Here is a 12,855-nt window from a genome sequence, read left to right as displayed (position 1 = left end):
CTTACTTCTGAGTAGACATGGTTAGAATTGCACTGTAAGGCAATTATGTGTAACTTTCTTAATTTTTTAAAAAGCAGCCTCAAGAGGACCTGAGGAAGAGTGTGTATCGCTGCTTAAACTGTTAAATCTTTCCTTTGCTGCCATTTCCCTGCTCGAAATCTCCCGTTCAGATGCTTTTCTCTGGTCAACTTTGAGAAGGGCAGTTTTTAAAAAAAATTAAATTAAAAACGAAAAAAAAATCCTCTACAAACCCTGACATTTAAAAAGCGTTAACTGTTTTCTTAGTTACAGTGAGAGATAGTCATAGCTCCAAAATATGTTTGAAATCCAGGGTGCGGGCAAAGGAAGTGTCAGTCTATAATTCGCCTGTAGCCCAACAGCCCCTTTCTCATTTGTGCACGGAAAGGTTTAAAGTGCCTAGACTTCCTGTCTCATTTTCCGGTTGGCGTTTGGTGTCAGCTCCCATAGAGTTAAACAGATAGACACAATTCCATTGTTTGGTGCTCGAAATTCTTGGTTCCTTTTTACACAATTATTCCATAGGGACTCATTATGAACCAATGGAAGAATTTAGAATGTTCGAGTTCGCGATGATTGGGCAACAGCTTCTGTCTCTCCCGCCTCCCTGGAAAATCTAGAAGGTAGGAAAGATAGGAGTTCGTGTTATTTCTAACTCAGGTTAAGAAAAAAAAACTTTTAAAAAAGTTTAAAGGGGGGGTGGGGAACCTGTGGCCCTTCACATGCTGCAAGACTACAGCTCCCATCATCTCTGACAACGGGCAATGGTGGCTGCCGCTGATGGGAGTTGGAGTCCAAAGGCGTCTGGCGAACAAGAGGTTCCCCATCCCTGGCAGTGCAATCTTCTACATGTCTACTCAAAAGTAAGCTCGATTGAGTTCAGTGGGACTTACTCCCAGGTGAATGTGTATAGGATTGCAGTCTGCCTTATCCTTTTTTGACAGGTTGGAGCTGAAGGGTGGATCTGGCTGAAAGAAAGTGGCTCACGACAGCCCTGTAATGTTGTCCATTTTTATTGCGTGCTTAGTAACATCGCCCTTTTGTGCACTATTCAGAACTGTTATTAAATGCTGCTCCTGTGCAGTGGAAGTTATGCCTCCTCTGTCAGTGGCTGTTTTGGATTTCCAGTGAAAACAAAGACTGAATAAAACCATACACCAGGCAAACCAGTGCAATCCAAGTTTATTAATATTTTATTACATAAGAAAAGCTTACTAACAGTACATTTTAAGCCAAGTTAAACTGCCTTCCTCTAGCCGAGGCAGACGTAGAGATCTTTTACTCCTCACGCAGCGCAAACTGAAAAATTCGGCTCAACCCGGAAGCCGGGCGGTGCGTATGAGTCGAATTTATCTCCATAAGTTCCGGGGACATGAGTTTATAGAAATAGAAAAGGTTAGAGCGTGGATCTAATCATCCCATCTCTCATCCTATCTAAGTGCATTGCAGGAAATTGAACAAAGGCAGGTCGTGCACAAGCCGATAGCCTCTTGTTGGCTAGAGGAGAAGGGTGCAATAAGCCTGAGGTTAGTGCATGGAGAAGAGAGATTCGTTTAATATGTATCGCAGTACTTCTGATGTTCAGCTGCTAAGAAAACCTTCCCCTTTCCTTCAGAAGTACCATTCTCTAGTCTAGCCAATCAGAAAGAGGTTTGTTTGCAGATTTCTCTCTTTGACCCTACACTTCGTATTTGCAAATATGTGTGGATGTGGGAGGGGGTGTTACTCTGGAGGGCCTTTCAAGGATACTGTAAAAAAGATTAAACTTTTTTTTCCATTAAAAAACAAGCAACAACAGCGTGAGGCTTCAATCCTAAACCCACTTACTGGGAGAAAGCCCCATTGAACTCATCTGGACTTCCGAGCAGACATGCATAGGGCTGCATTGTAAACGTTTATCTGTTTATTTAATTTATTTAATTTTTTTCTTAACTGCCTGTCATCAGATGATTCCATGGTAGTAAGCAAGAGTGTAAATAACACTATTCACATATTACACATTAAAACAATATTCAAATACCAAGACAATAGACAGGCTAAATAGTAAATACAACAAATAATCTCGTGGTACCTTAAATACAAGCACTTTTATTGTGGGACAAGCTTTTGTGTTCTAATAGCTTCTGCCATAATAAACTTGTTGAATCTTTAGGGTGCCACAAGACTCTTGTTGGTTTTGCTGAAAGTTGTTGTTACAGTAATGTCTCTCATTAACCTGTACATCTGGACGGGATGGACAGCAGAGGATTTGGATAAGCAGTGCTCTCCTTTCCTGTGCATGTTTACTCAGAAGTAAAGTTCACTGTGTTCATTAGGGCTCACTGTCTAATAGGGGAATTTAAGACCTTCAAATATCTGCTTTGCTTGTGCTAGAAAGCTCACCATCATCAAAATATTTTATCATGCACTAGTACAAAATAGTATGCTTTCACACCTAAATTTGCAGAAGAAAATGGGTAACATGTAAAGTATGCCATTGTCTTGTAGCAAGATGAGAGGAAAGGATAGTAAAGTTGTGACAAGGAAGGGAGATTATATTGGTTGAATTGTGACCTCAGGTTTATGCCATTGCTTTCTCAGCACAATCGTTGACTATTTGATTAGTTCAAAGATACATATTTCATTTCTTTCCCTTGACTTTCTTTTCCCATGGCCTCCCATTTGAGTTGCTGGTCTCTAAGAGCAGCAGAATCTAGAGGTGGTAGAGTCTGCTGTGTCACCTTCAGATTTCAGGAGGGTGATACCATTATTGAATGCCTGCCACAGGATAACTTCTTGTATAAACTACACAGACTAGTGTATTAGGGCACCAGGTTCTAGCACAGCCTGCTCCCTGCTCTGCTAGTTTTATTCTTAAAGGGATTTTTTGCTTGTCAGTTGGTTCATTTTACCTAGGCCAGGACTAGGGAACCTGTAGCTCTCCAGATGTTGCTGGACTACAACTCCCATCATCCCTGAACATTAGCCATGCTGGCTAGAGCTGAACTGAGTTAGAGTCCAACTACATCTAGAGAGCCACAGGTTCCCTACCCCTGACATAGGGGAGCATTAAAACATGTTTTCCCTCACAGGCATTCCCTCACCTTCTAACATCATCCTCCCCCTCCCTCCAATTCTATTGCATAGACCTGGTGTAGATCATGCCTTAGAATAAATGGAGTGATAGTACACTACACATATTAATAATGTGTGGCATGCTTTGAGATGGCTTTGTATTAGAATAACAACATGTGACCACAAGATTGCCAGCTGACCAGGAAAAAAATGTTCTGGCCTGGACCTGTTACATTTTCATGGACAGATCTATCAACAGTGGTGAGCCATGATAGCAAAATGCCAGTGTACCGCCGAACACCAGGACCATACTAGACATGATGTTAAATGTGTGACTTTTGGCCATGGAGAGGCAACACTTGGCACTAATGAAAGTTTCCCAACCAGTGCTAACAGCAACTTAAGGAGGGTAGTTTTCATCAGCACTGTAGTGGGGTAAAGAGTTACACTCTCTCTCTCTCTCTCTCTCTCTCTCTCTCTCTCTCTCTCTCTCTCTCTCTCTCTCTCTCTCACACACACACACACACACACACACACACACACACACACACAAGTCCTAATGGTGGGGTGGGTGGGAACAGTAGACACATGGAATGCTTTTATGCATTTAATATCACATCCAGTTTGGCTCTCCAGTTGCTGTGGGACAAATAACAGGAATGGTCTGTTTCCTTTGCCCCTTGGTTGTGGACGTCCTGGAATCATCTGGTCATTTGTGGAATCTGAACACTAGGATAGACTTCTTGTCTCATTCAGCAAGGCTGTTGTGTTATTTAACAGAGATTTGATATGCAGAAATCAGAAGATGACATTTTCCATGGCATGATGGCAAACAATAGCCCTATTTACGCATCACTGGCATGTTATTATTTATTTATTTATTTGCTACTGCATTTACATCCCACTTTTTCTCCAAGGAGCTCAAAGTGGTGTACATAGTTCTCTCCCTCCTCATTTAATCCCCACAACAACCCTGTGAGGTACATTAGGCTGAGAGGCAGCGACTGGCCCAAGGGCACCCAGTGTGCTTCATGGCTGAATGGGGATTTGAACATTGGTCTCCCAGGTCCTAGTCCAACACTCTAACCACTACACCACATTGGTTCTGTTCAGTGTAGCTCTGTGTTCAATGTAGAACATTGCTGTGTTTAATCTGGAACAGGGCTGTGTTTTTAGCCCCAACATTACATCTTCCTCTAACAAGCATGTGCTGCATGGGACAGTTTGCAAAAAAAACAACCCACTGCTTGCATATAGGAGTTCTGCACAATCTGGATATGTGTCCCAGTCATGTGGAGATCCAGCACACAAGCAGGTGCTCATGCATAGGGTTTCTTTGCAGACAGCTAAATGCAACCCACTGTTGTTCATGACTGTTAGGGCTAAAAGCACAGCCCTGATTAGACATGGCAGTATATGAGAGTAAAGCAGGGCTAGCCAACAGGATGTTCTCCAGATGTTATCGAACTCCAGCTCCCATCAGACTCAGCCAACATGGCCAGTTTTCAGGGATGATGAGAGTTGTAGACCAATAACATCTGGAGGGCATCACGTTGGCTACCTTGGGAGTTGTGTATGAACAGGGCTGTTATCACCTGCTAAATTGTTGTAAGTAAAACTGCTGCTAAAAATACCAGGAACTAGTTCAAAAAATGACAACCCTACAAAGGAATGGCTATAAAGAATTTTAAAAAAATGTTTGAATGAGAATTCCTCCTACCTTCCTTCTCTCCCACAGCTTCTAGAATGGAAACACAGGGGAGCTGTTATTCAAGTCCATATAGAAAAGCCCAACTGCAGACACCTGTTGTCTTGCATTCATATCACTGGCCCAGAGCCTGTATCTGCACTGATTGCTGGGGAAAGTAGGGAATGATAAAATCAAAATGGCTGTCCAGACTTGAATGGCTGAATTAATTGGTCTCTGTTCCAGCAACATCTGAAATCTATAGGGAAGGAAATATGATCCACAGGCTCTCTTAAATCAACTTTTGTTAATATAAAGTAGACCTTGCATAAGAAACTTCATAACACTTAACACACATTGGCTTGGATCTAGAGTTCCCATACATGGAACTCTGCTCATGAGACTCTCCCACTGGCAAAAGGCGTGATGACAATTCTGCCAATTCTTCTTTCCCTCTCAGCCCCTGTGCCCTCTGAAAAAGTGCTTGGGAGGGCTGGGGAATCTTCTAGAATAGCATGAGAGGTAGCCTGCCTGGTGAATCAGCGAAATGGCTTCCCATTCTTCTTCTTGCTGGATTACAGTCGTTTGGGAGGATCCAACTCAGGATCCAGCCTAGGATGGATGTAAGGGGGCACAGAGATATTGCAAGAAATGTAGGTATATATATGTTTATTCATCTTTAGAGATAATACTTATCAAGCACCTAAAACAAAGTTTTCTGCTGTATGAGTTTGAATTACAATAATATTGTTCATGCATCTGATTGCTGGTAGTATTTTCTGCATACAATTTTGTTTCATTCACTCTGAAAACATTTTGAAAAGGATCCTGCACAACAGGAGAAGGCTGATAACTTCTTACCGCTGTAGAATTCATAGAGGTAACTAAGTAGGTAAGAGAGATGGTTTGGAAAAGTTTGAGATCTCCAAATTATGGGCAACACACACACACACAAACACACAAACCCTCAAGGAAGTCTATGGCAGATCAATCTGATTGTTTCTTTTGCATATCTTGGTAGATTTTTAAAATCTTACATGCTAACAGGAACAGTTTTCCAGCTATTCGGTTAGCCAAATATAGAGTGACCCATCTTTTAGTATCAACGTTAGCTCTGCCCAGTACGGCAGTTTAATTCTGTACAAAAGTAGGAAAACATCTTCATCTTTTAATAATTTTGCTCTTATTTTAAGTTTTGCTTTCCTAGAATGGTTTATAACTAACAAAATACTCTGTTCGTTGTACTCATATCTTACACTACAACCATTTCCCATGCTTTTGTTGAATCTTATTTAGCATTTGAAAAGTTGTGTTTAAAAAAGGTTCATTAAAATGTACATGCAAACTTTTCTGAATTATTATTCTTGGCATTAAATTAGAGTTGACCCAGACTGAGCACCAACAGCACAATATTCCCTCATCACATAATGCATGGGTAATGGGTTCTCTTCCTATTTGGGAAATTGTCTGTTTATCATCATTAGTTGCTTTGGTAATCATGACTTGACTTCTAAGAAACATGAGATTTAAAAGTGACAGTACTGGTCATGGTTGTGGTTTTTGAAACTTTATGATCTACACGGCATTCTTCTATGCTTTTGAATCTGTATGATTTTGTCTACAGGACAAATAGCAGCTTGTACTAGGGGCAATTTATGTTGGACTAACTTAGTTACCATACACAGCTTGGAAGGTGGCTGTATATTGAATTTTGTATGAGCTGATTTACCTTGGTTTCAATCACACAGAGACTTTTTCATGAAAAATAAGAAAGCTTAGTTTATTATAGGAAATACACACTTGGATAGAAAAGAGTTCCTAGTTCTAGCTAACTAAGTAGGAGATGCAAGGAGCCATGCTTGCTCCTTTGATCTCAGTACAGGGAGAGACAAAGATGTCTCCTTTGTCAAGTGGGATGAAAAAGAAGGAAGGAGTAGGAAATTAGGACAGCAATCCTAAGAGTATTGGTTTACATGCCTGAAGGGAGGTCAGTGCAGATAGTGAGGCAGTGGAGAAAGCTTGGAGATTCCCCTTTCTATCTGCTCTTTCTCCATGCAAACCCACCAGCAAGTTGAGTTGCATCCCAATGTTTCCAACAATTTATATCAGCAAGCTGGCATGGGGAAAGGGGAAGGGTTAAATTCCTATCTCTGAAGTACCACTTTTAATTTTCCGTAAAAAAAAGATTAAAAAGGCAAGAGATCCCATTGCATATCTCCTGTCTCATCTAGCTTAGCTCTTGTCATCTGTCAGGGCTAAAAACTTTCTGCAAAAAGTAAACTAGAGATTCCCATGAATTTATTGCATCAGCATCCAAAAATGGAATTGGAAGGTTTGGCAACCCACCATATCTGTACACACATCGTTGTTTGCCTTAGACAGTTATGTCACAGCTTGAACTGACTGCCATCCACAGAGTTTTGCAGTTCTAAAGAATGGCTTGTACATGTGTCACTTACTCTGAGATAACATTGGAATGCTGGCTGCATTTTATACAGATGGAAAACTTTCAACACCATCTTTCATTAAAGACACTCAGATTCTACTCAGGTTCCCTTTTCATAGGACAGAGGAGCAGTGGCCAGGTTCTTAGTTGAAGGAAAAAACTGAAAAGATTGGTAGCCTGGCCAGCCTAAAAAAAATGCTGTCTTGTTATGAAACATTTCAGAGCCAAGGCAGTATGTGTGAATATGGGGAGACTGTGTCCCAGTTCAGATGTAACAATGTCAGTTTGATAAATCATGGTTTATCAGACTTTAGAAGGAATTCTCTCCTTATCCCTCCCTATCCCTTCTCTCCTTTTTGTGCCAGCTAAGTTGCTCACATCCTGGCTTGTCACACTACCATTTCCTGTGATTTCTGAATCTGGGAACTGGCTGCTTACAAACCAGAATAGGAAGCTGCCTTATACTGAGTCAGTGACAACAGAAAGTGGCTGGTATCCAAACCAGGAAAAAAAAGAAAAGGAGGGCAGAAACCAAGATGCTAGAAAAGTGGAAAATTATTGTTTGTAAAAACCCAATGTGTTTCAGCCTGTTGATTTTCAGGCCTTCGTCAGGGGAATGCAGGCTAGTGAGAAGTTCAAATGAGCAGACCGCTTACAACAATATTAGGATATAAAAAAACAAAGAACCAGAGACGACCGAGAGTGCCTGATGCAAACACTTCTATAGAATTAAAGGGGCAGCTAAAAATAACGAACTTTTATCCCACTTCATCACAGCAATTCAACGAAAGGGAAACATGGCAAGCTGCTACTCCTCCTTTGGATTGGTCCCTTCCTATAAAGGCTTATTCACATAATATAGGAAATGATTCTGCGATGTTGGATTTAGCCACAGAAATTGAACTAGCAGGAAGGCAAAATTTAAATCACCCAAAATCTGTAAATGACTGTATTGGAAATGGAACCCTGATGGCCTCTACAGACTCATTAGTTGGTAACCTCCCACACGATCCAACCTCTGTACTGTCGGGCTCCTTCTCGGAATCATATACCCGTCTAGCTAAATCTCCAGATATGAGCCCCTCCACTGACTCTTGCCCTGCTCGACCTTCGGATGAGACCAACAAACAAGTGCTAGTGATCGATCCCTCTCCTAGAGATGACATCATATTAGGCTCGATTCTTACGATGGTGACGGACCTAGAGCATATTAAAACCTTTCTGAATGAATGTAATTCATTATTAACAACCCTAGTAGCTATATACCGTGCCACCCCGCCTCCACAACAGATAACAACACAGACGCATCTCTCAAACCATCTCATGGCCAAGAAGACCGTCTCCTTAAAAGCTAGGCAGATAAAGAAAAAGGGCCCGGCATTTCACAAAAAAAAGTCTAAAAATTTTAAAAACATCAAGTCACATAAATCTACCCAAAATAACAAGATGAATTTTAACAGACTATTTCATATCTTGGAAAATTTAACGAAAAAGGACAATAAGAATTCTAACCCGCGTCGCAAGACACCTCTAAACAAGGGGTGTTTATCGAAAACTGTTGAGGCTGAAACAAGTTCTCTCCTCCCAGTCCATTTGAAGGAGAAGTATGATAACCCTGCTATAGTAAGTCCATCTCATCGTATTCCACATCAGGATCCATGGATCCATGGAGTGATGTTCTAGTAAATGTACAACCTCCCCAAAACACTTCACCTTTGCATCTACCACAACAATGGAATCTTGTGCTTAATAGAACAAAATTGGTCTTTGAAAACTATCCTAAGCCGTGGGGCTATATACATCCTACTCTCATAAGAACATAAGAAGAGCCTGCTGGATCAGGCCAGTGGCCCATCTAGTCCAGCATCCTGTTCTCACAGTGGCCAACCAGGTGCCAGATTCAGAAAATCTCACTTCATTTCTATTGTGAATAAGGCCATGTCAACGCACCTAAAGTCCAGCGATATTGTAAAGGTGGAATACCTCTACTTTAACAATACTAGAGCTAGGGCGGTGGTCTCCTTTCCCCTTCCCGAGGTAACTAACAATGTATGGTCCTACAGAGATAATCTGGCTGAGTTAGATATATTTACATCAAGACTTTTTGAGAATTTGGCGCCTTCCGTGAGGTTAATTTCTCCTTGCTCTATCCCAAAAAATAATATGGTGCCTCCCTCTCATCCATACCAGGATATGCTGATTGATTTGGATTCGCCAGAACATCAAAGTAATGATTTAAATCTCTCTAAGCTACCCAAACCCATAACTCCTGCCAACGTTTCTAGATCTACAACCCGGTCGCATCCAAATAATTCGAACATCTTGACCCCAAATTTTAATAAGTCTTTACCATCGGGATGGGATAATTTAACCCCACAAAATCAGTTACAAACCGTACCATCAAATGCTGGCATGAATGAGTTTTGGAACACTAATCCTCCGGTGGAAGAGGAACAGGCCTTATTCCAGTCTTTCAGCTTTTTGCCTACGCTTGAAAGAGATAAAATCCTTGATAGACTGGTCCAACTCACCCTCCGCCTCTCTCTTATCCATGAGCAGCCAACGGGGAACCGGTTTAAAGCCAAAGACATACCGAACGAGGAAAAGACTGATTTGAGTGTGCACCTTAAGGATGATCAGCCCTCCCTTAAAAATAGCCATTTAGTGGCTTCCCCCAAACTTGTGACCACTAGAGAGATCCCCTCACCAAGGAAGATATCTTTGATACAATCTATGATCTGTAATACTTATGCTACCAACCGAACAGAATTACCAACTACAAATTGACAGCTGTCAATACTCTTATGGAATATTATGGGCTGGGCAAATAAATTTAGGGAAGAGGACTTTTTCCTCTTTCTTCAGCAATATAAGATTATTTGCCTACAAGAAACATGGATGACTTCAGAAACACCCATCTTTTTAAACGGCTTCCGTTCCTTCACGCTTCCTGCGATCAAATCTAAGAGTAAGGGCAGAAGGAGCGGGGGTCTTTGTATTTTTATTTCTGTGAATCTAATGATCGATATATACCCAGTTGACACAAATTGCGAATAGTGTGTGCAGGGCGTCTGGCTACATGGCTTAACGATGGGAGACCTTATTGTCATAAATGTATATTTTCCCCCTACCATGGCGCGAAATTTAGCTCCTGGCAGTATTTGGGACAAATTTTCTGATTACCTAGCTTTCCTAGAATGTCACTACTCTTCCTCTAAGATAATAATATGTGGTGATTTCAACGCTAGGTTGGGATCTGGATGGTCTCATGGAACCGCATCTAATCATGTCGCCCGCCCCAGCATTTCTCCGAGGGACAGAGTTTCCCAAGATAAGATAAGGAATAAACAAGGCCTGCGACTCATAGAACTTGTCCATATGCACTGTTTAGAGTGCCTTCATGGTTCAAGCTTAGATCAATCAAATGGAACCTTCACATACTGCTCCCACTTAGGAGCCAGTGTGATAGATTTCACATTTGTGTCAAGTACACTTTTTTCACAGATCTATAAGTTTAAGGTATTGAATAGAATAGATAGTGACCACTTCCCCACCTTGACAGTTCTATCCCAGTGCCATCCTTGGTCTTCCCCGATTTCACCGTCTACTGAGGCGCTACAAGCAGCCGCCCGTAGACTACGATGGTCTCCAACTCTTCAAACTACTATTGCAAAATTGTTTGAGAGTATAGTCATTCCATCTCTCATTAAGGGAAATATGGGTGAGATGGATGCTATACATTCTTATCAAAATATTATCTCTCTTTTTAAACCAGTGGTGAGTTCTACAGGCCTTCCAAAAGCTACTTCTATGAATAATACGAGGTGGTTTGACTCCGAATGTAAAGTGGCTAAACGTCAATTAGCCAACTATGCTCGGAAAATAAGAAGAAACTCCTCCTCATTTAACTATCACCATCTTGCTTACCTTCGTTCTTCATACAGACTTCTTTTGAGACAAAAAAAGCTTAGTTATGCACGTGCACAATGGCAGCTACTTAACCAGGCCCTTTTGGAGGGCAACGAACGTCTGTTCTGGAACATAGTAACTAATGGAGCGCATGTGCCTAAATATAATGATTTCGCCCAAATATCTCCCTCCATGTGGCATGATCATTATACAAAACTTTACACTATAACGGCCACTCCCATCGCTTTGTGTCCATCTTTAAATCTGGCTGACCTTACAAATTGGCCGTCTGTCACAACATCACACATCAGGACCCTTATTTCCCTATTAAAAAAGGGTAAAGCCCTGGGGGAGGATATGATCCCCCTGGAACTTTTCCTTAATTTCCCAGATTGGTGGACCCCTATTTTGGCAAACTTGTTTACCTATATTAATACCACAGGTAATATGCCTGAGGGTTGGAAACAAAGTATTGTCGTACCCATCTACAAAAAAGGAGAGAGACAAGACCCCAAAAACTACCGCCCTATTAGCCTTTCAGATGTAGGAGCTAAATTGTATAGTAGATTCCTTTTACTCAAGTTGGAAGAGTGGGAAACTGCTAACACGGTTATCTATCCAGAACAGGCGGGTTTCCGAAAAGGGCAATCTACCATCGATCATTGCGCTATTCTCTTCTTCCTGGCCAAGCAATCGATCATGGGGCCCACTAAACACCTCTATGCCGCCTTTGTTGATCTGGCGGCCGCTTTTGATTCTATTGACAGAGACCGCCTGTGGGTCAAACTGGCCTCTACCAACATCAATAAACGTCTCCTACATCTGATTAGAGAGCTATACTCAAACAACACCCTTAGAATCAGGGTGGGCAATAAACTAACCGAACCTATATCGGCAAACAAGGGGGTAAAACAAGGCTGTCTTTTAGCTCCAGCCTTATTTAATTTATATCTAAACGATATAGTTAATGAATTGGCGGGCCCAAAATTCTTTCCCCCCTCAATAGGATCTAGAAAGCTCTCTATACTGCTATATGCAGATGATATGACTCTCCTCTCTCTAACCCCCATTGGCTTAAGGAGGCTATTAGTAACCTTAGACGCATATTGTAAAAAAGAATCCTTACAGGTAAATTATCAAAAAACAAAAATTATGGTTTTTGGGAAAAAATATTCTAAACACAAATGGACCATAGGGAACCACCCCATAGGTCAATGTCGTTCTTTCAAGTATTTAGGTATCCATTTACAGGATACCTTGTCATGGAAAGAACAAATTGCTGCCCAAAAACTTACAGCTTTAAGATCAATTGGATCCATTCTTCGATTTTATAGGTCTTCGGGAGGCCACCTAGTGGCCCCTGCTTTAAAAGTCTTTCAGAAAAAGGTCCTCCCCCAGATTATGTATGGGGCAGCTATCTGGGGATGGTCGTTACCATCTTTCCCTTCCTTAGAAGGCATACAAAATAAATTCATTAAAGCGCTTCTAAACCTCCCACCATCCACGCCGGCTGCTTTTTTTTAAGAGCTGAAGTGGGCCTTCCCCCAGTTAGCGCCCAGATTCACGAATCATTGCTAACATACTGGACCCTCTCAATAAATTCTTCTTCAAAGATCTTGGCGAAGGCTTGTTCTAATGTGATTGGTAAGGATTATGACTGGAACTCAAAACTCAAGGCCATCCACTCACATTACCACATCCCTTTTCAGCCATCTCTACCATTGAACAAAGTAAAAATTCA

At 41.4% G+C, this 12,855-nt stretch overlaps 1 protein-coding gene across 4 annotated transcripts in view; it reads left to right on the top strand.

Annotated features, from left to right (window-relative positions):
- Positions 1-469: 469 nt before the first annotated feature.
- Positions 470-12,855, top strand: part of C1H5orf63 (chromosome 1 C5orf63 homolog) — a 33,033-nt gene continuing 20,647 nt past the window's right edge. The window contains exon 1 of one of the 4 annotated variants that reach the window (XM_061608717.1): positions 470-641. Coding sequence is in view for 1 of the 4 variants with exons in the window: in XM_061608542.1 (XP_061464526.1) it covers positions 5,411-5,412 (2 nt within the window). In the remaining 3 variants the exon portion in view is untranslated. The other 3 variants (XM_061608628.1, XM_061608806.1, XM_061608542.1) reach the window with 3 other exon arrangements.

Source organism: Rhineura floridana, chromosome 1 (genome assembly GCF_030035675.1).
Source record: "Rhineura floridana isolate rRhiFlo1 chromosome 1, rRhiFlo1.hap2, whole genome shotgun sequence".
NCBI classification, from domain to species: Eukaryota; Metazoa; Chordata; class Lepidosauria; order Squamata; family Rhineuridae; genus Rhineura; species Rhineura floridana.
The sequence above is the reverse complement of the archived record's forward strand: the minus strand, read 5'-3'. Positions and strand labels throughout refer to the sequence as shown.